This window comes from Colletotrichum fioriniae (genome assembly GCF_027942845.1).
Source record: "Colletotrichum fioriniae strain IMI 355084 chromosome Unknown scaffold_4, whole genome shotgun sequence".
NCBI classification, from domain to species: domain Eukaryota; kingdom Fungi; phylum Ascomycota; class Sordariomycetes; order Glomerellales; family Glomerellaceae; genus Colletotrichum; species Colletotrichum fioriniae.
Genome location: NW_027076840.1, coordinates 2,254,372 through 2,279,844, shown reverse-complemented (window position 1 = coordinate 2,279,844; position 25,473 = coordinate 2,254,372). Strand labels below are relative to the sequence as shown.

The window sequence follows — 25,473 nt, the reverse complement described above, 5'->3', positions numbered from 1 at the left end:
TCTCCATTTATACGCCCAGATGGTAGTCGCCCTCTTGGAGGGATCAGCATGATCCAGATCATCCGTTACACTGAAAGTCCAGTCGGTCCCTATGACGAACTGATCTTGAGTCCGGGATTTCATGAGTACACGGTTGAGGAGAACGGCAAGCGCATCAAAAAGAAGAATGCAAGAATCACAAGGATTTACGTTTCTCAAAAGTACACATGCTGGAATGGGCGAAAAAGTGAGATTTCTGTGTTATTTCCCACACCACTATGCTTGTTGCTCACACAAAGGAAGATTGGAACATTCCTAAACATCTAGCAACCTTCGACTGGGAAACAAATTCAGATGGCGGCACTTCTGTGAGAGTGTTCCCTCACGACACATCCGGTGACATCAAAGAGTCGACGGCAAGCACCACGGCGCTGTTCCAAGCCACATTCAAGCCTATGCCATATGTGCCGTCTTTCCCCCTCTCTCTTGACATTCTAAAGTACGTCGGTGTGGATGCAACTCTTGTTCAGCCCCCATTGCCCGAGGGAAGTGGAAGCCAGGGGGAACTACCAGGGACCGATCGCTGGTGCAGCATTGCGCCAGGCCAAAGCTCCAAGAAGACGAGTCTAGGTTGGTTCGATATCCGACAAGCTGATGAGAACGGCCGCATCATCGGGGAACACGAGAACTTTTGGCCTGGGCTTGGAAGGTGGCAAATTGGTATGAAGATGGAAGATTCGGTTGTCTCCTTTCCCGAACCAAAACATTGGGATGCACCCAAATCGGTCCTGTAATCCAGTATCATGCCAAAGGGTTCTTGACTTGTCACTTGGTTATGACACGCTTGGTGATGAAGATTTGATTGTTGAAGTGAAAAGGTATGCGTAGGAGGGAATACTGCGACGCTCGTGAATCAATTACGTTATCTACCCGTTCACACTACTTAAAATGCATTCTCTCTTTGACCAATAAACCGTGGTTCACTGCCTTTATAGCCTCACCCTTCATCAGACCCTGTACACACGACTCGCCCACCAAAAGCCAGTAGTCTCCCTCCTTGCGCACACAGTACGGCACATCACCGCCCGCAAGCACCACAACAGCATCTCCCTGCCGAGTATTCGATGGACCAATGCCCATCCTTCCGTCTGCAGTAACCAAGAAGGCCCTATCAAAACCATAGTTGTGAACTAGGCTCTTGTAGTAGTCTGCAGCCCCACCGGAAGATAGTTCCTGGAGTACGAAAAGAGCATTCGAATCCCCGCTCTGCTCTACGCACAAGGACAAAAGTGATACGTCGTTTAGGAGCAGATGATGGATATAGGCCGCGCCGTCCGCGACAGACTGCTCCCAGTCCCGGCCGACAAATGAATGCTGCTTGACCGTAGTGGCGCTGACAAAGTGTCTCGTCCAGGTGGGTATGGAATCCTTCTTGAGTGTCTTCAGCGCCTCTGACAAGATACGCATCATCTGTTCTGTAAAAGGCTGCTCGGGATCAACCTTGCGAGAAGGATTGACGCCAAACGGCACAGCCACCTCAACTGTGCACACTCTGATACCCATGAGTGAGAGTACCCGCGGGTCGTCTTCGTGACGGATCTCAAGTTCAAGCCCTGAGGCTGCAGAGAACTGTTCAAGGAAACCGAGTCTGGCTGGGCTGGACTTGTCTCCGACATGCACCCATGAGAGAGTTGTAGCGATGCCTTCGTTGGGATTCTTCAAATCGCTCCAGTCGGGGCACCACGAAGGTATATCTAGACTCATCTCCCGCTGTCTTCTGGTAATGCTGCCATCGACACAGCGTCCTCGGTTCAAGAACGCAAGTGACCGACTCTGTTTCAGCATATATCGCCCAACCCTCAGGTATACATCCGTCACATCAATTTGATAGTCTGGTCTCAACTCGGGAGGTATAGTAGCCAGATCCTGACATTCGCGAGCAAGTCCCATGAGTCCGTAGATCTTGTCCCTCTGGTCGCTGGCGTTGAATTTGACCTGCGTGATCGAGACTAGTGCGTCAAGGGGCCACAACGTCTGCGCCCGCTGGAGGTTAGCCATGGTGTCGATATTGCGTAGCTTCTCGGGCACTTGAGAGAGACGCATGTAGCCATTTTTGCGCAGCCAGGCCGCCGCCCAGCCAAAGTGACTCCAGGGGAAATACTGCTCCCCATGGAGGAAGATGGGATCCAGCGTCGACAAGGCGACCTCCTGAACGACCCAGATCCTAGAAAACCACCGTCTTGCCATGAGGTTCTTGAGATGCGACCACCGAAAGTCTTCCCACGGCGGCAGACCGGAGGCTTCATGTGCAGAGGGACGGTACATGCAGGTTGGTATGTCACTCGGCTCCGTGGCTCCAGGATTCTGCTGCCTAAAGACGCGGTATATGCTGTCCAGCAGCTCCCACGCACCATAACAGTCGCTCGACTCGGGACCGAGCCAGATAAGCGTTCTGATGGCGCCGCGATACAGCTGTCCCATGAGGGAGACTTGGGATTCGCGCTCGGCGAGATTGGACTGATCGATGCAGATGCTATCGATCCAGATGTGACGGACGGGAGGGTCGAGCTCGGAGTTGCTTCCTGCCAGTTGCGAGAGCCTGTGAACGCAGGCGGCGAGATCAGCTCCAAGTGTGACGACTCGGCTGTTTATGAGGACGTCCCGGTAGCTGTGCTGGCTCGTCCAGCTATGACTAACGGCGTAATATGGAGAAGCATCGCGCAATTCCACTACTTCTAGACTGCCCACTTCATCTGAGGCGGGGTCTGGATTCAGCCGCAGGAGTCGGACTTGGTTGGTCTTGAGAGGGCTGTATAGGCCGGCCTCTTTCGGGCCCTGCTGCGTGTTCATATTTGGTTGCCGTTGGAAAGATTTGAAGAAAGGCGGCGGGATTTGGCTAACGTCCGTGATTTGTACAAATTTCTACGGAGAATAAACCCTGGGATGCAATTCTCGTTGCATTCAGCCTGACGTGCCTGTCCCCCGCCTTCTTGGAGAGGGATCTCACGTCATGCTAGGCTGACTAGGCTGACACGTGGCGGCATACAGCCACAAACGGCTACTACATAGGAGCTCAGCCTTCAATAGTCTTCATTATACATATACTTTTTCTACCAGGAAGGTGAAATTCGTGCAAGTTGAATGAACTGGGGAACACTCTTGTGCATCCATGCTTGTATAGCGCACTTAAGGCTGGGCTTAGGGACTTCTCAGGATAGCCACCCGAAAAAATAAGCAGGACCCATGAGACAAATGGGGTTGTGACTCAAGCTCCTAGTCTGGCTCCGACCACAGTGATCCCGCCAATTCTCGTGAGGCAAGGTACCATTGCAGCACGCTCGGACGCAGGAAACGTGGGTGTTCATCTAAGCTTCTCATGTCGTACATGACGATATGGGCAGGAGTGGGACCCTGCTGCTTGGGACGGCCCGAAGCGAGTGCCAGCGGTTTGACGGACGCCAAACTGTAAAGACCTGGTCACCAGAGCCCGACATGAGTCAAGACGACCTCTCTGACCTGGTACATTCGCCGAGGAATGTGCTTGGCCTCATCCGCGTTCGAGGTTACATTGCGACTCTACGTGGAGATGGAAGACTCTGGGTATCTGGGCTTTCACTGAGCAAAATCATTTGCTGTGAGCCATTCGGAGTCGAACGATTTTACAATATAACAAGATCTACGAGAGAATGAAGACTAAAATTGGGGCGCTTAGAGTTTCATGTGATCACTTTTGAGGCTCATACTTGGCCTTCACACTCAGTCGGGAAACCCTTCATGGCCATGTCACCGGTAACAATGGAGGATGTGGTCATGAATCGTCAATTTTACAGGATATCTAATATGCCGAGCTCTCTACATGAATGGCGAAATTTATCAAACTCTAAGCCCTGACTCTCTCCTGTCCGACCTTGGCAGCAAGCTCCAAGCCCTCAGCGACGTCGCTTGGCTGGGATAGGAAGGGGGAGTGGGAGGCCTTAGAAGAGTAGGTAATGGCAGTAGGGCCGAGAAGAGTGGCCATACCCTGCTGAACGGCGAGGGGAATTGCCTTGTCCTCGTCGCAGAAGAAGAACATGGAGTCAATCTCGTGCCACGGCTCGTAGGTCACAACATCGTCGAAGACCTGGGCAGACTGGTGCTGCAGCTGCTCGATAGCCTTGGCGCGAGTCTCGGGCTCAACATCGTGGTAGAAGACCTCCTCGGGAGTCTGGGCGTAGACGTAGTTGCCCTATAAAAGTGTAAGTATCGGGAATGCAGCATAAACTTGCGCAAAATCTTTCAGCGTCATCTTACCTCGAACTTCATCCACGGGAGAAACTGGCCACCAAGCATCTCTCTGATGCACTTGCCCTTGGGCACAACGAAGGCGGTGAGGTAGACGAAAGTGATGACACCACCCTTCTTGCCCTCCTTAGCGCGCTGCTTGTAGCCAAGACCCTCGACGGCGTTGGCTCCGACAAGGCCACCGTAGGAGTGCACAACGAGAACAATCTCCTTGCCCTCATCGGCGAGTCTCTGGAGGACAGCTCTGACGGCGTTGGCGTCGTCTGTGAGGCCCTTGGTGGGGGGCTCAGCGCCGACAGAAGGGTACTCAACGGCCTCAACAGGGTAGCCGCGAGACTCGAGGAGTTGCTGAGCAGGCGAGTAGCAGGTTTCCTTGTGCCACGCACCAGGTGCGAGGACGAAAGTGGGCTTGGTGGTAGACATGATTGGTTGTGTGTGGGTTGTGTTGAAGAGTTAAGCGAGGATGGTGAGCTCGGCAGGGGAATTTCCAGAAAAGTCGAAAGCTTGAATCATTGACGGGCAGAGGGAAGAAGTCGCCATGTTATTAAATATGAGTGATATATGATCGTTGGAGCCGACGCTCAAATCGCGTCTGCCCCTCGCCTCACCGCAATCCATCCTTTCCCCTCTCCTTTGTAAAACGGTAACCTTGCGGCCCCGGTGATATCCCTGAAAGACGCGCCGTTAGCACGCCTTTAGCTCTCCGGAATCCCAACCCGGAACTCGGGAAACCCTGGAAAGAGTCCACTAACGTACGGCAACTGCCACATCTCTCGCGAGAGCTACGAAGCTGCGTGCGGGTCGAGCGACTCATGAGCTTCATTGCGTCGCACTCAATGCGGAGCATTCTTTAGCGGCAATTCCCAATGAGGTCGCATTGTCCAGTAATGGGCCGAATTCAGATTGATAGGGGTCTTGTCAAGAGGTGCGTGCGCACGTCAAGAGGGGGCTTCAGGGATAGTGTTCCCGAACGACTTTCCCTGGGACTTCTCTTTTTCAGGAGTCCTTGACTGGGGACAATTCCGATGATTGCCTTGCCAAGTTGACTTCCGCAACGATTTCTGACAACAGCGTCGTAATAGGCGACCCTTGTGTCATTTTGCAGGCTTTCTTTGGAATGTTTGACCCTCAGTCCACGTGTAAAACGAGAGGGTCTTCGGAAGCAGGGTAGTGATGGAGGGGTTGCGCGACGATCAATGACCTGGGTCTGTCTTTGTTGGGGTGACGTTGGGCAGAAGCACTGTTCAATTCACAACGCCCGAAAGCTGACATCGCCGTTGCTCGCTGCCTCTTTCGTTTAGAATGTCTTTGTTATGAAATTACCTAGCTAACTCACGTCACGTTGGCCGCTGTCGCGAAATCTGGAAGGTTAAGAGTATTATTCCTTCTCCCGTTGATAGAGGCCACATGATCGACCATCGTATCGAACTCATGAGAAAAAGGATACTCCACGAGGCAGCAAGTTCTACGAGGCTACTCATGGCCGGAAGTTGCGCGCGTCATCAGCCATCATCAAAGACATAGTATTGATTCGCAACGAACATTGTTGCCGTTGGTCTACTTGGAGATAGTCAGAATGACCTCTAACGTCATTGAGAAGGTCTAGGAGTAGTCAGCATCGTCCCAGTGCCGCCTTCATGTAGTTTTGGTCGCAAACTTTTCATGCGACTGTAAGCAGAACGCATAGCTGAGCGAGTTTGACGAAGGCTGACATCTTTGAATTGTCCGCATCCGGTTTACCCTAAGCTACTGTAATCAAGTGGCACGGGTGCTGACGAGCCTTTCGGGAAGGAATAGGGCTGAGTGTGACGCAGGTCATCCTCAAAATGGTTAGATATTACCGACGAAGTGGTCACTCGCGAGAGGACTCTAGTAGACAATGACCAATAATCTCACTCCGCCTTGCGGTGGCAGACTTTTGCGTTTCCTGCTAGGCAGAAAGGCGGGCGGGCGGAGACCTCGAGTCATCGTAGATCTGACTTTAGTTCCACTGTGTAGTCTGGCACACACACTACGTTCATTGGCTTAACGTCTAAGCCGCGAAACCAAGTTTGTGACCACATGCGAAAACCTTCACGAAAACCTCAAAGATCTGTGCTATCTGATGAACTTACAAACATTTACTGAACACTAGTCGTACTAAACTAATGCTTAAGAGTTATGCGACATGATGCAGATGATCTGAAGCCTGTCCAGCCTCAAACATGACTCACAAATGTAAAACAACAAGCAAGGTATTGACAACTAGCAAAGTAAGCACTGACTTGTTGATTTGGCTCATAGTCAAGAACAAAGCCCCGAGCCTGAACGTCATAAGACGATTCAGGATATCCACGGCTATATATAGGCGAAGAGATGCATTGAGAATGTCCTACGAGGAGCCATGTCAAACTTAGTTGCTGCATCTTGACCAAGAATGAGTGGAGATTTCTACGCTTTTGAGGATGTAGTTGGCCAATAGAGTACTTCCTGACTTCGCCAATTTGTCAAGATGACTTCGTCTCATGGGTACTCTCAAAGACGAAAATATCCCAACTCATGCGTATAAACTTATCGACAATGCCAAAACTCGTTTAACAGTGCAAACCTGCCCACCTTACCTATGACAATGGTACAATTTACCATTCTGGTGGGAACGGTTATCGGTTGTTACGACATGAACACAATCATGAGTGCATATGCACGATCTTGTGAGCAAAGCCGCAGCCAAGACTGACTGTCTCACTGTGTCACAGATCAAGGCGCTTCCATCCAACGATTGGCTCCAATAAGCGGCGTCAGCTTTCGATCTAGAATCAGCGAATTGGACTATGCCACATTCCGTCATGCGTCACGCTGATTCTTGGATCCATTTGGCTAGCGCCGCATACCGATTTCAGTTGAGTTCCAGGGTAAGCGGACATCGGTGAGACGACCCAGTCAGCCTCGTTTCTGCCTGAAGCTTCATGCGGCTCCATAAAGTACGTTGCCGCACAAGACATTGTCAAAGACTCTTAAAGCCAAGGCTGGCACCCAATTTGTTATCATCATCGGAATTTTACTGCTCAATTACGGTTGGAAAGTAAACATGAGCGAACTCTTTAGGCTCACCAAAGCCTCTCTACTCACCAGCGCTACTGGAGCTACTGATGCAACGTCCCAAAAGTTATACCAGGGACTCAACGACTTTTTGGAACGTACTGCACCAGGCTTCAAATTCTTTACAACTTGGCTCAAACTCGACATCACCACAATCATCCTCCTGATAACACTGGGAGGGGAATTGCCAAGGGCGTTGACGGGCATTCAGAAGCTGGGGACTCAAATCTACTGGTGGATTACCCGTTTCTTCACCGCTTCCATCTCAATCGGGAGTAACGACAAACTTAACAGAGAAGTTCTCAACTGGCTAGGAGCACACGTCCTCACTCGTCAAGGTACACGTGTCTTGACAGCTCGAACCGAAGTTATCCAGAATGAGGCGTGGTATTATCGAAAGCCCATCGAACGAGATGACCTCCACCATGAGAAGAGGGTACCAGTGCAGTATTTGCCAACCTTCGGCACTACCTGGTTTATCTATGAGGGAGGGTTTTTCATGGTCCGAAGAGTGTCTACGGTTCGCGTCGGCTCTGCCTACACCGGTGTTCCTGATGAATACTCTGCTGCCCCGGAGGGCGATGAGCCGCTCGTTGTGATGCGCTTGGGGCGCGCTGTCCAACCTGTCAAAGACTTCCTGAACAATTGTCGGCTTTTTGCGGACAAGCAGCGCGAAGCTTTCATCACGGTGAGAGCAACAAAGAACCAGTACAATCAGGAGAGTTGGGACACCACTATCCTCCGACCGATAAGACCATTAGAAACCGTGCACTTTGACGAGAAGACGAAGACTGAGCTTGTCAATGATATCGAGACGTATCTCAACCAGAAAACCAGGAAGTTCTACACGGAAAGAGGGATTCCGTACCGGAGAGGCTACCTCTTCTACGGACCGCCCGGTACAGGCAAGACGTCTCTTTCTCTTGCACTAGCAAGCTACTTCAATCTTGAGCTCTACCTACTCCATATCCCCAGCATTAGGGATGACAACGACTTGGAGAACCTGTTCACCGCGCTGCCGCCGAAATGCATCGTTTTGCTGGAGGACATCGACGCGATTGGAATTCAGCATCGCAAGAAGTTCGAGCCGGACGATTCGTCATCGGAAGACAGCGACAGCAGCGCTAGTAGCGCAAGGTCTTTCGGGCGATGCCGCTGCACTTTGTCAGGTCTTCTGAACGTCTTGGATGGAGTTGCGTCCCAAGAAGGCCGCATCGTCTTGATGACGTCTAATGTGGCTCACAAACTTGATAGAGCACTCGTAAGACCAGGGCGCATCGATAGAATGATCTATCTAGGAAACATCTCAAAGGGAAGCGCCAAGGGAATGTTTGAGCGCATGTATCGACCTCACTTGTCAACCGAGACTCTCCTAACGGACAAAGATGACGAAGCTCTGAGGAAGCAAAATTCGGAATTCGACGAATTGGCAGAAGGATTCAGCTCTCATGTCCCTGACGACATATTTACCCCGGCGCAATTGCAGGGATTCCTGCTCAATCACCGAAATGCACCGGAACAGGCCGTCAAGAGTATTGCTGCATGGGTCGTAGAAGAGAAAGCTGCGATGGATGAAGCGCAGCGGCGGAAGAAAGCGGCAAGCGAGCGGAAGGCGAGGAAGAAGAAAGCCCTCAAGATGAAGGCGCTTAAGGCACTGGCTTCGGAGTCTGACAGTGAAGTAGCCAATGAGAAATCTGACGGAAAGGAAATTAAGAAGGCCAAAGGGGCTGTCGGAAGGAATACCAAAGTCGCTAGCGGCCAACCCCAAAGTCCTCCGGTCAACGAGAAAGAAACAGAGAAGATCCCTGAGCAGGCAGGTTCGCAAGTTGAAGGCAAGGAACCAGCTAAATAATTGATGATAGAAGTAGATGTGAAGTTAGCGAACGGCATCTAGCATAGCATCGGAGTTACGTCAACTTCAAGTTCTGAGTAGAGACCGTACTTGAATCAGAGTTGCTATAGTCATCAGTAATCGCCAAATAACTACAAGCAAGGCAGCAGCTTACTTATTGACATAACAGGCCTAGTGCTGGTGCTGCCAAGGGGATTTCGATCGAAGGGGGCTAGCCGATGCGGCACAGCAGGGGTAAACAGCGCCCGACTTTAATGGAAGCGATACGTGGAACTCCGCGAGAATATTTCAGCTTCACTTTCTTCCTTTCATCTATGCGACTTCGAGTCTTGTCGTAGGTAGTGATGTCCTTGCTGATGTCACTGTCTTTCTCACCGGAATACGAGGGGAAACGTCAAATACCCAACTACCTTAGTCCGCAGGGAGGTTGGTTCCCTGTGACCTTAAACGCGCTTTTCCGACTCACTTGCCTACACTCGTTGATATTCTAGCTGGCCTCGATCATCGCGTGGAGATATTCAACTTGACTTCACCATATCAAGACTCTATTTGCGCAATTGCATCATGCGATCCTCAATCTTTCCAACCCTCTCAGGGGCTCTTCTGCTTCTGGGTCACCTCCCCAACGTCGTCGCAGAACTTGATATCAGCAGCCCAGACGGCATCAAGGAGTCATCAAAGTCGCTTGCTAAGGACCTTATGACGTTCTACAAAGGCGACGAGCCTGGAGAGACTCCGGGAATACTACCATGGTCGTCCGAGGGCAAGAACCAATACTGGTGGTACTTGAGTGGCAGTTTCTTCGCCACCTATCTCGACTACTGGCACTTGACAGGGGACGACAGCTATGCGGCTACAGTTAGCAAGGCACTACAGTTCCAGGTTGGACCCAACGACGATTACATGCCCCCAAATCAGACAGCTAGCCTTGGAAATGAGGATCAGTGTTTCTGGGGCACGGCTGCTCTCATGGCTGCCGAGTATGGGTTTCCCGAGGTGAATGGAAAAGTCAAGTGGATCAATCTTGCGGAGAATGTGTGGACGACTCAAGCATCGCCTGATCGCTATGATGAAACCTGCAATGGTGGCCTTCGCTGGCAGATTCCCTTTTCCAATAATGGTTATGAATGGAAGCATAGTGAGTTATGGTGTTTCTTTGATAAGATTAAATACAGTTAAAGCTAACTTTATGCAGCGGCCTCCAACGCGTGTTTCTTCAATTTAGGAGCTCGGCTTGCTCGGTTTACTGGCAATACAACTTACTCGGAATACTCTAATAAGAGATGGGACTGGCTCACTGGAGTCGGCTTTGTTGACACCAGTAACTGGAAGGTGTATGACGGGGCACTTGCAGAGAATAACTGCACCAATATCAGCAAAGCCCAGTGGTCGTATACGCCAGCCATGCTCATTCAAGGTGCAGCGTTCATGTACAACAATGTAAGCCTTCCTATCCGAGCATAAGGCTCGAGACTCAGAGAATCATATGACTAATATCGTTGTAGACAAACGGCTCCGAAATCTGGCGTGACCGTGCCGTGGGTCTCTCTGATACTTTGTTGAAAGACTTCTTTCCTGACGGCGTCATTTTTGAATCGGCTTGCGAATCAGCCGAGGGTCGCTGTCCCACCGACGCCCTTTTCTTCAAAGGATTTGTGCATCGGTGGCTGTCGTCAGCCACTCAACTCGCCCCTTTCCTGGCAGACACGTGGCTTCCGGTCTTAAAAACTTCTGCTGAAGCTGCAGTCAACCAATGCGAGCCTGAAAATTCGGAGGTCAACAATCGCTGCGGCTTCTATTGGACCAGCGGCAAATTTGTCGACCCCATGACGGCCGACAACACTACGGGCATTGGTGAAGGACTGAGCGTTCTAGCTGCTATTTCCAATCTACTCATCAAGGATTCCAAGGCACCGATCGTTGGGGCTGCTGCAAGTGGCGGAAGCTCTGGCAGCTCTCCTAGCGGCACGTCAGGAGGATCTTCGCCGACCTCGACTACCTCGACGACAGCTACGCCAGGATCAGGAGCTGGTCAACTTGGAATGGACTTAAGGATGTCTTTCATCCTCGGCTCAATCGTGGTTCTAGCTTGGAATCTCTAATTCTTAGGTGACGGATTCAGGGGCTCAAAACACGCACATATGGCGTCAGCTGAAGCTTGGGCGAGCGACAGAGCAGTGCGATGACATAAGCGAAGGCGTAGGATTCAAACAGAATATGAAGAAGAAGGAAGATGTAGAGATTACGATAGCAAAATACTAGTTTGCCACTCATACATAGTAAAATACGGCCCCGTTTAGCCGTTGCGCCCAACCCAGTCAGTTCCGTGACATTATGCATCATTCCGTCGTAAGCGTCGTAAGTGTAGCCCAATCCCCCTCCTATCTATGAGACCTCCTAGCTTGACCAGCAAAGCCCAAATATTCTTGAGTATCCTGCAGTATGATACCAGAATCTTCTTCGTTATCCATGAGATACCTCGGCATTGTCGCCGATCCCATTCCGATCAGAGTATTGTGTATATCCTTGGGGTTGATTGTGTCTTTTGAGTAGTGACCTTGAGTAGGGTAGTCAAAGGGGAGGACTTGGTCAGTGTCCATAGTGTAAGAGTGGTAGTCGGATGGCACAGTTGATACGACGTCAAAAACGGGCTCAAAAGCCTCAAAGCCTGAGGCGTCGAGGTTGTCAAAGTCGTCCACTGTGCCGGAGTGGGAGTAAGTTTGGTAGTCAGCTGGGAGCTGCATGCCCGCGTAGTTGGCCTCGACGGGCCGACTCTTCGATCGGGTCTTCCGAGAGTCGTGTGATGAGGTGACACCAGACGTTGTAACGTGTTGTGTAGAGCCTGTGGCAAGAGACATGTTGTCCATGCCCCAGTTCTGGTCTTGGTAGCCAGAGTTGTGATAAGTATGCGAGCTGTATCCGTTGCCGTTTCCAATAGTGCGGCTGTATCCACCGGAGCTCGCAGAAGGGTATGCGCTCGAGGCATCTGTTGATGATGCACTCGGGCTGGACCCGGAGAGTCTCCGGTACTCGCGAGACCTCTCCGAGTCCGCATCGCTTCCGTCAGAGTCGTAGTGCGTGGCGTACCCCCTTTCCCATCTATCCACAGCCTTTTCCATCGCATCAAACATGAGCTGCGTAGGCAAAAGACAGGGAGAATAGGCGTCGTGGTCTGTGCCATTGAGTTAGCTTGCTATGTCAACTACTTGTAAGTGCACTTGAATCAACTCACAAATCTCCACTTTCTTCGCCCAGTCCTCCTGACCGGGGTAAAGCTTCATCAAAAGCTTGTGGCGATACTTGTAGTCAAGCGATTGCCCACTTGCTCGCACCGAAATGTTCTCCAGAACACGTTGTTGGTCCTCCGAGAGCAATGGGGGTTCATGAGGCGACCACACCTTAGTACAACTGCGCGAGTGCGATGACTTGGATTCTGCTGGCTTTGAGCCGAATCGGGCTCCACAGTGATGGCACTGCTTGTCACTTCTCAGATGAACTCGCTTGATGTGCTCGCTGGGTTGGGTAAGTCAGTACGCCATACCTGCATGACTTGGACAGGGGTCATAAACTCACATCAATTTACCGATCCCACCCTTGATGTTTCCATCAGTACAGGAGTTTCGGACATGAGTGAAAGCTGCCGGGTTTTTGATAAAAAGAGGGCAGGCCAAGTTGACGCTCTTCTCGTCGACATTGTCCTTGGATTGGTGACGGTGCAGGGGTAGCCCCATCTCCCTCCTGAGCTCCGTCATGAGGAAGTCCTTCATGCTAGACCAGCCCATTGGTGACTGGGGAGTAGGTTGTTGGATGACATCGACAGGCACATTGGTGCTAAGTTTGGGTCGCTTGACCTCCAAGACCTGGCTGGACTTGCCGTGAGCGACAGACTCACGGCTTCGCTGCCGGACTCGCTTGCTGTTCTCGCCCATGATTGCTAGATGGCCAAAAGTGTGGTTTTCTTGGCTCCTGAAACGCTGCGAGGTTCTCTGTGACCTCTTCTCCTATTTGGTAAATGCGCTGAACACGATGTTCAGTGACTTTGGCCTCCGTTTTGAATCCTTGCTCGGAGAGCTTGATGAGGTTTGCCGGAAATGTGGCTTGCTGCTCCCGAACCCAGGCTTCTGTGAGTCTGTTGCTTGGTCCAATGTACTTTGGGTCGCTGCTGACAACCGAGCCGAGTGAAAATGAGGGCTGTTGCTGCCGAGTAAAATGACCCTGCGATCTTGTAGATCTACCATCGACCAAATCGCCAAAGTTAGTTCAACTCTCAATGATTCTAGCGTAGTTCCATGGCCAAGGATATGGTCCGGCTTACACCCGATTGGGGATAACTCACCTCTTTGGCGTGTTGTTGAGCACCATTCGGTTCAAGTCAGATAGACATAGAGAGCAGCCATCAACCCGGAACTACACACAAACGCGCAAATACCGGATTCTAGATGATGGGAAAAGACAAGAAAGAGTCGTGAACAACTTGAGAACACTCTTGAATGTGAATTCAGAATGAGAGAAGAAGAGGGAGTCGATACATGGCTCAACGGGGCGGCTTACGACTAAGAAGCAATCTTCGATCGCAATTGCGATCAGGGCATCCCGGCCCCGTCCGCCACCGCCAACAAGTGCCGTTGGTCGCAATTGAGAATGTGAAAGGGGTCCAAAATAAAGCAAACATGTTGCTTGAAGCTGCGGATTGATTTCCAATCGTTTTGAGGCGATTTGGGTGGGTTGTGGTCGTTCGACATGGCTTCAAGGGTGGTATGGGACGGGATTTTGGCATCGGATCTCACTACGTGGGTAGCTTGAACCCAGTAACGATGTTCAACTCAGCGTTTTTGATATGCAAAGACTGTTCAATATTGTTTCTGAATAGTCTCTTTGTGATTGGTCGTGAAAGAACGAGTATTGATTTGCTCTGGCAACTTGCGCACTCGCTTGGCGTCGAAGGGGAGGTCTGGGAGCCAACCGTCCGCGCTTGCATCAAAGAAACCCACGACTACATGTACCCGAACAACACGCAAAAGGATTTCGATCTTTTCTACCACGAATTTGGAAACTCTGAAACTAGTGCAATTACTTCAAATCGAGCCACAATGAGCCCTAGATCATCGTCCAGGGTCGTTTAACTGGTGATCCTATGGACGTGCCCTCGGAGAATTAGCTCAATAGCGCTAGACTCATCCAGGGACCAGGAGTCTGGAATGCTTCTACGGATATTCTACTAGGTGGAAAGGCCAGCGTTGCATCGGCAAGCTTCAAGAGAACGATGATAGACTTCTTCACCGCCTGATTTAAGGTTTTTTACGGGAGTTCTCAATGGACGAACACTCTCTATGTGGAACAGCCGATGGATTCCTGTTCCGAGCCTACGGTCTCGTGACAAGGGGTTCATGCGGGCGATCTTGGATCAGGGTTGACGACCTGACCATCACGAAGGGTGATCGCAAAGTCGCAGAAGAGTAGGAGCAGTTGCACGGATTCTGGAGATGTGAGAGAGTCCTCCAACCCGGGGTTTCGGCAGAGTAGCGGTCAGAAACTGTATTCCCCTGGCAGAAACGGCCGTGTGAAGGGCGCGTTTGTGCAGGCCTACTACTAGTGGCCAAGCGGACTGGATCTCTGCTGTTCCGGCCGTCGCCATTTTGGCTGCTTCTAATGCTTCGACGCGGGGTGGTGTTCCCAACGACGGGGGGAAACATCTGCCCTGCCCTCCATCTCTCTACCACACGAATTACATAAACCAACCACTCGTTTCGATTGTTTCGACATGGATGCCCAGTAGGATGATTGCCACACCCTTGCTTGAATCCGATCCACCAAAGGCCGATTTGCTCCGTGTCCCTGGATCTGTGCTCCGCTGGTCCCATACCCATCGATTCCGAGTCGCTGGGTCGAGGTAGGACAAGACGCCTCGCCATTGGAAGAGGCGCAGCAACCTGCGACGCTGCCCCTGATTCCGATGGGGACTTCGAAGCGGTGTGAGCACGCTTGGAGCAGTCTACCCATGACCGCGGTACCAACAACCAGGTTTGCCAACGACAAGATTGGCATCCTGGATCCTTCAAACCCCAGTCTTCAATCCGCGGCGTAGTGTTGCTCGTAATTCGCGCTGGAGTCGTTACTTGTCAGTTACAAAGACCTCCACGAGAAGTGTTCAACCTACCTTGACGAGACGAGCAATTGCAGGATCGGACGCGCAAGATCATGCACGCGCCATCTCTTGAACCAACAAACTGTTGCACGACTCCGGCACCAATCTCTGTCGTCGAAAGCAGACGCCGCAATATGGACCAGAAGCGGTGCAGAGAACCCAGCCTGCACCCTATCCTCGATGCATTCGTCTGGTCACCTGCTCTTCCTTCGATGGGGTCGATGCTGATCGGGCCTGGCGCTCTCGCATCCTTGGAGAAGTGCTATCGGACGGTCGCCGAGAGGCTGATGAGGGCTCGCTGACTGTAGCCCAATAGACCGCCGCGCTTGGCCGATAACGAGCATCGATACGTTAGATAGTGTTGTGTGATACGTAAAGTAGGTATAGCATCAATCAATCATCTTTTGAACTGAAAGTACGCCGTGATCGATGGACCCCGGCTTCTTGATCTGCTCAGCTGGCCATTGAAGCCATTGAGCGTACTGAGATGGTAGAGTAAGGAAGAGCCCCTTCATGAGATGCTCCGACCAGCCTTGTATGAACCAGAAATGTTCGAGGGTTTGGACCAAAACATTGAAGTGCCCTAACAAGATCAGGGACAGCGCTTCCCGATGCTGAATGCGTATGACGAAGTCGTCGCTCATGCTATACAGCCAGCGCATTACGACCTCAAATCGGCCCTGGACGTGCGCCTCCGGCTCAGCTTCGGTGCCAAACGTTTGCTTATAGCAGTCCTTGAGCAAGTCGAGTGAGCTCGTGTACATTTGCCGTTCCGGCTCAGGCGTTGTGGCTACTAGATCGGCGAGCTCTTCGAACCGTTGCTCCCATAACACCATTTTGTGCACGGGGTCGGGCAGTGGTGGACATTGAGTCCAGGTGTGTTCGAAAGATATGTTTCCGTCCTCCCAGCCCGCGATGATGGCCTGTATGCCCATCTTCTGGACGACTATGCGGACGCCTCGGAGTAAACCCCACCAAGGGACCTCGCCGTCCTCTGCCACGACCAACAGATGCCCTGGGCTTGGCTTCTTCGCAAACGTCGAGAGGCAGACGAGCACAGTGGTATGGTAAAGCGCTTGACAGTTGTCTGTGTTGATATTCGGCATGAGGTTCGTGATCGCTGGCAATGCACTTGTGGAGTGCCGCTCTGCTAGGGTCTCGTAGCGTGTGGCTTCTGATGGCCGGAGTCTGGCCAGGTGCTGTGCTGATACCGCCAGAACCATGTGAAAGACGTATGGATGTTGGAAGCCTAGTCGGGGGACATACTCTCGCCACACACGTGCTTCTCCGAGCGTAATTGCTGTATGGCACATGTAGTGGTGTAGGAGTTCGAGATCGTCCCGGTTCAATACCGCAGGAGCGATGGAGGAGAAGGAGGGCTCGGCAGACATCGTAGGGGCCGGCGTACGCGGTGTCTTGGTCGCATCGGATTCGGAGGCAGTCGGTGTCGGTAACTTCCGGACGGCGTCCCAATCCTTTCGAGGACGGCCCCGTTTCCGCGGTGCCGGTGGCGGCCCCGGTGGCGACAGGTCGGTAGGAGATTGGGTGAGTAGGTTCGTGGGCGGAGGGGCGAAGTCGCAGTGCATCGAGAATCTCAGACAGTTGCCACATTCGGGCTTGGTCTCGTCGCACTGGCAGGTCCATTACAGTCAGTCTTGGTTACTATTCAAAGTCCAATTGCGCGTAATGCGTGAGTGAACAGCGATTCAACTTCGCGAGGAATCTGGAGAGACACGCCTTGACTTTTCTCCTTTTACAATTGTGGCACCCATTGCGAGACTTCTTATGAGATCTTCTCTTGTTCTTGCGACACGTCCCGCAGCAGCATCCACTACTGCTCGTGTGTTTGTCCGACGCCGTGCATACTGATGCTGTCGGGCCGGTCTCGTCATGGCCCTCGTTCATGGTTCGCGATCGTGGGGCGGCGCTCGTCGAGCGTAGATTCGGTTAGGCTGAGTACTCCGTAGCGGCTAGGTATGGGACGGTAGCTCGAGTGGGACGGCCTCGTCCATTCCTACGAGCGCATTCCGCATATGACGTCGCTTGGCATCAGTTTGGGGTAGCCGGGGTTCAGCATTGAGTTAGTCGACACATAATCCAGCGCCTCACAGAGATGGAAGAATTGCAGAATCTCGACGGGACTTGCTCAGAGCTGTTCGGCAGCCTCCCCGCACGTGGGTCCCACGGCCTCGCTCTCGGGATCTCGGATGATTTATCGTATTTGATCCGAGAATTGATCCGGTTTGATTGGCCGAGCGGCACTTACTCTGCCGATGGGATGAATCCCTGTTCTTCAAGATCTCATCGATTGGAACTTTTCTTTTTGCAACTTGCTGCAGGTTGCTGTTCGGCTTGGAGTGTGGGAGTTGAATGAATAGATCCAATGACGTTGTTTCAAGTAGGCTTTGACTTCTCATATCAGATATGACAGCAAGATATCTTCACCCATTGAACTTAAGGCCCGAGCTACCTTACCTAGAATTAGGTCTTCATGGACCTCTTGAATCCTGCCGCAAAATGAACACAATTGACGGTTTTCCGCGGAGTTGGCGCGAAAGACATGAAGGTTTTATCACAGATGCTATCCGAAATATCGCTTTCGCGTCTAGTTCTGTGTTGAGCAGGATGGTGAGAAACTTCGACTTCTTTCTCGAATTTCGGCACTTAAAGACAATTGAGACAACTGAGACAACTGTTTCTAACGAAATTGATGTTCTATTTAATGTAAGATAACTTCTATGTCAAAACTGGGGTATCAACCTCTATCCTTATGTATCAAATGGGTATCTCTAAGTCATGCTCGCGTTCTACATCCAGGTCTTCGTATTAACGACACCTCTCAAGTCTAACTCGTACTCTGCATTTGCCTCTCTTCGGAAACTCCTAATGCTCATCGGGGTCATCGGGGTCCTAGGAGCCTGCAATGTGGCGCTATCTCTCCACGGGGGCTGGTAACTAAGCGGCTGCAATGGCGCCGGTGGCAGTGGCTTCATTCTCGGGTCGAGATGCTCCGAAATATGAACCTTGATCATGAATGAGTCCTCTGAGGGAGAGGGCTCAGGGGACGGTACGGATCGATGTCCAGACGTGATGACGGGAGCTGGAACAACAGGCTTCTTGTCTCCGAATGAAAGCCGGCTGTTTGCCCTGTTCAAAGTTTCCTTAACTTCAACCGTCGGCCTCGTGCCTCGTATGGTCGTGAGAAGCCCGGGAATCTTCTTGAGAAGGGGTCGTAGTGCAGGAAGACTACCGCACATTAAGGCGCACGAGATCTCGGCCATGCTCCATGTCACCACATCGACGTTATCCCCTGGCGATGTCAGTTCTCTGCTTGGGATATAGTCTAGCGCTTGAACTAACATGTGGTGTCATAAGACTCAGCAAACAATACGAGCCAGCGTAGTCGCACAATTGAAGTGATGCATGCGCTGAGGAAGAAATGAGTCAGCTGAATGATCCAGATGTTCAATACAGACATGGAAACTTACAATGATCCTAGACTCAGCATGAAGCCAACCGCAATCTTCTTCTTGAAACCCAATTGGAGCCTGCTCAGTTGTTGGATGGGCATAGCAAAAATGACGATATCCTCAACGATGCTGAGAATGGCGCTGGCCATAGCAACGGCGTTGACGTTGACGCACTTTCGCTCGAGGGTCCGATCCCAAATTCCAGCGATGGGTGTGCATTCAAACATGATGACAAAGAGAAAGACCAGTCCATGGCCAACAAGGAAAACAAATACTAGTTTGTTGATGATTTGAAATTTTCGATCGGGGAATACGCGGGCGAAGAGGGCGATGATGGACAGCTTCGCCAGAATCAGGACAACAACGTAAAGCATTTGCACCGCGTAGTAGAGCTAGGATTAATCCATTAGTCACATTGACCTGAGTAGATGCACAAAGATTTCCACTGTTCGGCCTCTGTGTTCGACTTACTTGAAGGATTTTCTGGGCATTTTCTGGATTCACGTTCCAGTAATGAAGCCCGAAACCAAGATCCGCAGCTGCGCAAAGTCAGTTACTGAGTTGATTCCAAAGCGTTGAAGATCACAGCATGGAATACTTACTCGCAACTACGCAACCAAGAGTAGTGGCTAGTATAGCCTAGGGTAATTGTCAGTTGCCGAGGACCAGTAGAAAATAGTTGGGGCATCCATCAAACTTACGGCAGTGACTATGGTCATCCAATCATCAAGCTCTAAGCGGCTGGCTATAATCCATCTTGAAACCAATCTCAATATCACAATCGGAAAGGTTATCACAGCCAACACCGCAACAACCAACTTAATTTCGGTGTCTCGAGATGGGTGGGGGTAAGGACGGCACAGGTCATCTGTCATGTAAGACAATGCTAGAAATCATCAGTGAAACCCAAGCCAGGTACCTCAGGCTGAGAACTCACAAAGCTGATCTTGCCATGTACACGATGTCTGCACGCATCCGGATAATCCATCTAGGAGGGTGACGTTGGTGCAAACACATGAGGCGATGTTATCCAGTCCGCATCCTGAGCTGAAGAACGCTGTCGTAACACAAGAGACCTGCCATAGGATGAGATGAAGTTGACTAGAGGCTGAAGGTATCAACACTTACGGCGCATTGAGGGATCTGAGACATAAGCTCCAACGGAGAAGTTGCTGCATTGGTGATGTCTTGGCCGAGGACGGTACCTGCTACCCAAGGTAGCAGTGCAAGCAACCACCGCACGTGGTTCTTCATAGTTAGGTGAAACGTAGAGGAACCAGAATACTGGGGACCTATCGAGTTGAGGTCTTGTTTATCTGAAGAATGTTATCCAGCCCGAATATACGTCTCGGGAGACTCGGGGCATCGTTCCTAAATGCGGCTTTCGGCGTCTCCAGGAAGCACGCATAAGACGAAAGTCGAACCAGAGTAGAGCTTGGCCTTGAGATAAGTATATTGAATCATCGTACTTCGGACGGACTTGACAGCCCGGATCCAAGATTCGAATGACCTTGGATATCCGCAAACCGTTGGTCAATGTCTGTTTCCGACTAGGTTATCTTGTACACGAGCCCTGCGAGTCTGTCATCTGCATCTTGGCAGAGAGCCCAGAAATACTACACATGCATGCAAAGCGTCTGATATTGATTCGACCCACGCGAGTATTCTTGAGTTGGGGTTGCAATAGTCTCCGAACAAGGCAAAACGCTATGAGCCTCGCAGCTTAATTCGGCATGAGCGACCACTATGGTAGGCAGGGTGAATCCAAGTCTGAATCATGAACCCTGGTGCCGGCAACGAGGTCCATTGGTTCGTCCGATGTCCGCTGGGTCGGGGTTTCAAGTTGACATGCCGTCTAGTGAGCCCGTGCAACCTTTCCGGCCATCTCTCTGGGTCGCTGAGAAACGGATGGGCAGATCATATTGCTTGATCAATATAAAGAAACTCAAATCTCGTGGTGGTTTTTGGCGGTTTGCTGCAAGCAGCACTGTACAAACCTATCCACTCTGGCGCAAGCGGCCCTGCCTTTGCCTCATGCACCCGCACGAGTTGACAACCACCCCGCCCGCTATCACATTTCGGCTCCATGTGGCTAACCACGTGTAGAGCGCGTGCGATTCAAGTCCGCGCGCGCTGATGCCCTCACATGGGGTTGGTTGTGGAGCAATCGAGTTGAATCACGTCAAAGTCCCCACGCGATAGTCTCAAACGCGGGCCCGGACATTGAAGAAGAAGCGATAAAGAATCAGGATGTTGACGTAACCCGGAGGCGGGAAGTTGATTGAGCTATCCGCAGCCACATCCGGAAATATGACAAGTCATATCCTCTCGCTCAAAGTTGAGGTTCTCAAAGGTCATGTGCGATGGTGCGACCTTGCGGAACCACGAGAACGAGGAGCTCGGGTCGGCGTGAATTGGCCAGTTACGCTAACGCCACAGCCGCGCTTCTCTAACGAGGTGTTCCCTGAGTCAAGCGCCCGCCTTAAGCCACGCCAAGTGCTGCAGATTACCTGGAGTAATCAAGGGGTTCTGGAACCAAGCTTTAGCTCATCATCGTAAGGTGCGATGGAAGAGACGGATACCGTTGGTCGGCATTCCGCGTACTCCGGACTTCTTCGGCCGGGACCTCTACCATGGGATGGCCACATGTCGCACACCGGTGTGACAATGGATGCTTAGCGTGCTCCAAACCCATGGCAAAGACGTGCTGCCGCATTCCTATTTTGCATTTAGACTTTGAGGCAAGGGCCGTACCCAGCTGTGGCAGCCGTTATCTTGTGTGGATTGAGCTTCCCAATCCTCAGCAATTTAGCACTCAGCTTGCGCCCACCTTTAGGCTTGGCTTGCCTTGCCTTGCGTTACGATCGTGAGAGTTTACTAGCTCAGGCAAGTCATTAACCTTAGCCAATCCGGGGTTGCACAATGTTTGGTCTTGGGAAATGCTCGCTGTTTCTGGTAAAATGAAAACTCGCCCAGACGGAATAATAATCAATTGACTTATGAAGACAGCCGAGGAATGAAGATACGCTTGCCACCGACAAGATTGTAAACATTCAGCCAGCACAATAGATTGCTCAAATGAAAGAGACAGCGTTGCATAATAATCGTAAAAGGAGAGCCAAGCGAAACCAGTCTTGGCACTGTGCCGCCACGCCGTAGCCCTCCCACGCCGATAGCGTAGCAACGACATTGAAAGCTGCAGGAAACGAGGATTTGACACTTGCGTAACCCTATCGGTCATATCCGCAATCTGACAGACGATGTGACAAGAAGACAGAATAACATTATCTTCATCCCCGCGGTGTTTGAGTATGTGCCTCTTCCGACATTACCTTGATTTGTTAAATCACCACAAGCAGTTGACCGGGCTTTCCCCCAGTGATGCACTCCCGTCATGCCGAATCCACTCTATGGACCTCTCCCGCCGGCGGGAAGCATCCAGGTCCTCAGTGCCAGACCAGGCGGTGAATCGAGCGTCCTGGAGGCGGGTTTCGAGTCATTAACCCCCGAGACTCCTCACGACTGCGTCTTTCCTGCACGTGGAACAACTCGCCATCTACACGATGAACATGATTCGAGGTCAGCAGTGGAACCATGATGATAGATGTCTTGAATCAGTAGCAATTCGCCGATTACGCCATGTGCTCATAAATCCACAGATTCCTTGCGCCAATATTGGTTGATGTGATCTGAATCAGTCCGAATGATGTCGATGATCGAAATGACTAATCCCACAACTAGAACGCGAGACTTTCATCCATGTTCGAATTGGGTACGTCCCGAGAGCGATTAGATCAGTGCGTGGGAGAGTATCGACACAGTTGATTTAAATGACAAACATGGCCGTTGAAAAAAGGCATCCAGTAGATATCGGTAATATTCAGATGGACTCCACTGAGGGTGGAAGTGTCTCTCAGTCACTTCTACGTCGATGTATACAGCAGGCCTTTTTCGATCTCACCGCCCGTCCCGTGCGAGAGTTGCCCTCGATAAAAGCGTGTTGCGTGATGAAATGGAATTCAGATTTACAGATTTGCGAAAATGTGGCATTGCACGTATTCAAGTCATGACCACTCATTTTGTGTCTCATTTAGAAGAACCAAGGGGCACGTCAACGGAGTGACATAACTAATACGGCCACTTGTATTCTATGAAAGCATCTAAATGATCAAGTTTCTTCCCAAGTTGAAGCTGCCAATCACTAATATCACCTGCATCGAAGTAAGAAGGCTATACTGTAGCATCCTGACATACAGTAGGTAGTTGTCAAGTTTCTCATTGTATCGCTAAGCTTACCCAGGTTATCAACAAGTGTCCCCTCATTGACGCAGGGGACCATCATTGCTGGATCATTGCATAGCGTCGTCATTATGAATTGTTTAGACCAAGATCTAGCCATCAGAAAGCAAGATCCATGCAGGTATACCTGCTGTGCTGACCAATTCCCCCAACGATGCGATGTTGGAACGAGGCTACAATTTGACCAGCTGAGTGATATGATGGTCTTGTTGCTAAATGAACGTTGCAGAAGCTCATAAGATCTTGGTCTGAAGCAAGCTGCTATCTGGTCTTATGACTGGGACAAACCAATTAGTGCAATAGTTGGACTGAGGTGAATCATTCACTCTTCGTTACTCGGTCGATCTTAAAGAATATTATAAGATATACCTCCGGGAGGCACCCAGCTTTCAGAAGCCAAGATTCAGACATAGTGGAACATGTCAGATCTGAGCCCCGGCACTTCAACTGCCACGGGATCTCGATCAGAGTGAAATTTAATTCTAAGTATTGAGCTGCGCTCTCGAGGGAAACAAGGCTGTCTCTGTGCACTGAACATGAACATGAATTTAGTATCCACTCCAAGCAGTGAGGTACCGTACCAAACGCAAGCCTCGTCGGCATGCTCGCCAGCGTCGATGAAGAAGTTCCTCCAAGTGTAGTCCTCAGCCTTTAACGCTACCATACCTCAATCTGCATCAAACTCACCAATAAGGTACTCAGCTCGAAGACTTATCAGAGAGGCACACATCGTCGAGTCTGGGACTATAGGGAAGACTGAGTTCGAGTTTGATCAATAAACTCGCGGACACAGGAAGGGGCTGTTGTGAATGCCTTGGTATGATGTCCTGAGTCTTTGTGAATGTTTTTTTATTCAAGAAATGTTGGCCAACTTGGAGAAAGCTCAAAAGGATTGAGTGAAGATCAAATTTCAGCAAGCAGCTTTCATTCTTTCAACGCGACTTTTCTGCGTCACCCGGCCCCTGTCCTGCGAAATCTATATCACCAAAATATCGGTAACAGAAAGCAGGTCGTATGTACAACCTGGGTGAGCATCTACGGTGTTGTCGTCAGCATCAAAGCACCAACACCGCCATGGTAGCTGTCTTCATAGGTCATGTCATGAACGCGTCAAAGGCGCGAAGTTGTACCGCAAAGGGTCTACCCGAAACGCCTCTTGAAGGGTGGAAGAGTATCGCATATACCATGGGATTTTGATGTGGGTGGGATTCTTTGAAGTTACACTCAGCGAACCATCTTGTTGACGTGGACTGAAAATGAAGTGATGACTGGTGACCTCAGCATTAAAGAGTGATAGAGCTTATGTATATGCCCGGTTCATTTTCCTGGTATAGGGAAGACATGCACTCAAATCGGATCGTGAACGAGTAATCGAACACGGCGAAATGGTGACCAGCATAATCTTCCTATCGGCAACATGAACCTGGTACTCCTCTATTCTCCCAAGGTAAGATCGTGCATTTAATTTCGTGTACCACAAGGTCAAAAATAATGACATTGCTGACAAGGATGCATCTTCCGGATTCGTAGCCGAGCAACATCAGGGTGCCTTTGGTACCTTGATATGCGCGTCGACTAAAACACCCTGTTGCGGTGCCGGAATACGTGGTCTTACTGCTGCTCTGCCCACGTGTCCTACTAGAAGCCTAACCGAGTCCCTTGAATCTCTCCCTTCTGCAGCCAGCCGAGGCATCGAGACCTCGTCCCTCAGCCCAACACATTTCTTATTCATCACCATGCATTCCGACGTGCATCCGCCCATCAGCAATTGGCCCTTTCCATAGAGTGATGAGCATGCCTATCTTGTCTCGGCGGTAAGCGACGATTTGTCCGTTGGCGTCGTCTTGTGTCGCAGGACAGAAAACCAGACCAACGGTAACCAGATATAGGAAACGAGAACCCCGATGTCACCCCAGTCTCATCGCTTCTTTTGGAAGGTTGCAACAGATCTCGCGGGTGTTGATCCATTGGTACTCGGCCCGCAGCGGTCACAAGTGGAATCCCTCTCCCATCGGCCTTTAACCTTTGCGAGATGCATGCAGGCTTGCTGGTCCAGACCAATTAGCCAGAAACCCGAGTGCGTGTCCAACCTCCTGTCTTACCTGCATGTTCCATTTATGAATCCTTCCAGGGCTAGTTCAAGTCAGCCTGCGTACTGCCTGCCCTGCTGGCGGTGGCAATACCACTAGGGCTTTGATAAGACGTGCTGACAGGGAGGTTTAAATCTTGGTGACGGTTCGAGATGGAGTTAAAAGCTTGACTTCGGCAGTCGCATCCTCCCCCGCAAAGCCAAGTCGTCTGCCCCAGAAGTTCGTCTGATCTGGTTTCCCCGGTTTTCTGTTCTGGTCTCGAGCTACTCAATTGTCAAA

General features: G+C 51.0%; 7 protein-coding genes across 7 annotated transcripts; 2 read left to right on the top strand and 5 right to left on the bottom strand.

Moving 5' to 3' along the window:
- Positions 1 to 918: 918 nt before the first annotated feature.
- Positions 919 to 2,829, bottom strand: N0V96_004458 (uncharacterized protein; the record flags this gene model as incomplete). The annotated part of the gene is made up of 1 exon (XM_053188529.1): positions 919 to 2,829. One exon carries the CDS (start codon positions 2,827 to 2,829, stop codon positions 919 to 921), a length of 1,911 nt encoding a protein of 636 aa, XP_053054491.1.
- Positions 2,830 to 3,859: 1,030 nt separating this feature from the next.
- On the bottom strand, positions 3,860 to 4,683 carry N0V96_004457 (uncharacterized protein; the record flags this gene model as incomplete). The annotated part of the gene is made up of 2 exons (XM_053188528.1): positions 3,860 to 4,204; positions 4,270 to 4,683. 2 exons carry the CDS (start codon positions 4,681 to 4,683, stop codon positions 3,860 to 3,862), a joined length of 759 nt encoding a protein of 252 aa, XP_053054490.1.
- A 2,644-nt stretch (positions 4,684 to 7,327) lies between these two features.
- Positions 7,328 to 9,190, top strand: N0V96_004456 (uncharacterized protein; the record flags this gene model as incomplete). Its single annotated transcript, XM_053188527.2, has 1 exon — positions 7,328 to 9,190. One exon carries the CDS (start codon positions 7,328 to 7,330, stop codon positions 9,188 to 9,190), a length of 1,863 nt encoding a protein of 620 aa, XP_053054489.2.
- Positions 9,191 to 9,754: 564 nt separating this feature from the next.
- On the top strand, positions 9,755 to 11,292 carry N0V96_004455 (uncharacterized protein; the record flags this gene model as incomplete). The annotated part of the gene is made up of 3 exons (XM_065757116.1): positions 9,755 to 10,328; positions 10,386 to 10,630; positions 10,696 to 11,292. The coding sequence occupies 3 exons, from the start codon at positions 9,755 to 9,757 to the stop codon at positions 11,290 to 11,292; spliced, it is 1,416 nt and encodes a 471-aa protein (XP_065614329.1).
- Positions 11,293 to 11,571: 279 nt separating this feature from the next.
- N0V96_004454 (uncharacterized protein) lies at positions 11,572 to 13,119 on the bottom strand (the record flags this gene model as incomplete). Its single annotated transcript, XM_053188525.1, has 3 exons — positions 11,572 to 12,362; positions 12,423 to 12,703; positions 12,764 to 13,119. 3 exons carry the CDS (start codon positions 13,117 to 13,119, stop codon positions 11,572 to 11,574), a joined length of 1,428 nt encoding a protein of 475 aa, XP_053054487.1.
- A 2,605-nt stretch (positions 13,120 to 15,724) lies between these two features.
- Positions 15,725 to 17,240, bottom strand: N0V96_004453 (uncharacterized protein; the record flags this gene model as incomplete). The annotated part of the gene is made up of 2 exons (XM_053188524.2): positions 15,725 to 16,966; positions 17,202 to 17,240. The coding sequence occupies 2 exons, from the start codon at positions 17,238 to 17,240 to the stop codon at positions 15,725 to 15,727; spliced, it is 1,281 nt and encodes a 426-aa protein (XP_053054486.2).
- Positions 17,241 to 18,142: 902 nt separating this feature from the next.
- N0V96_004452 (uncharacterized protein) lies at positions 18,143 to 19,793 on the bottom strand (the record flags this gene model as incomplete). Its single annotated transcript, XM_065757115.1, has 6 exons — positions 18,143 to 18,645; positions 18,696 to 18,763; positions 18,824 to 19,197; positions 19,277 to 19,344; positions 19,408 to 19,444; positions 19,743 to 19,793. The coding sequence occupies 6 exons, from the start codon at positions 19,791 to 19,793 to the stop codon at positions 18,143 to 18,145; spliced, it is 1,101 nt and encodes a 366-aa protein (XP_065614328.1).
- Positions 19,794 to 25,473: the final 5,680 nt, after the last annotated feature.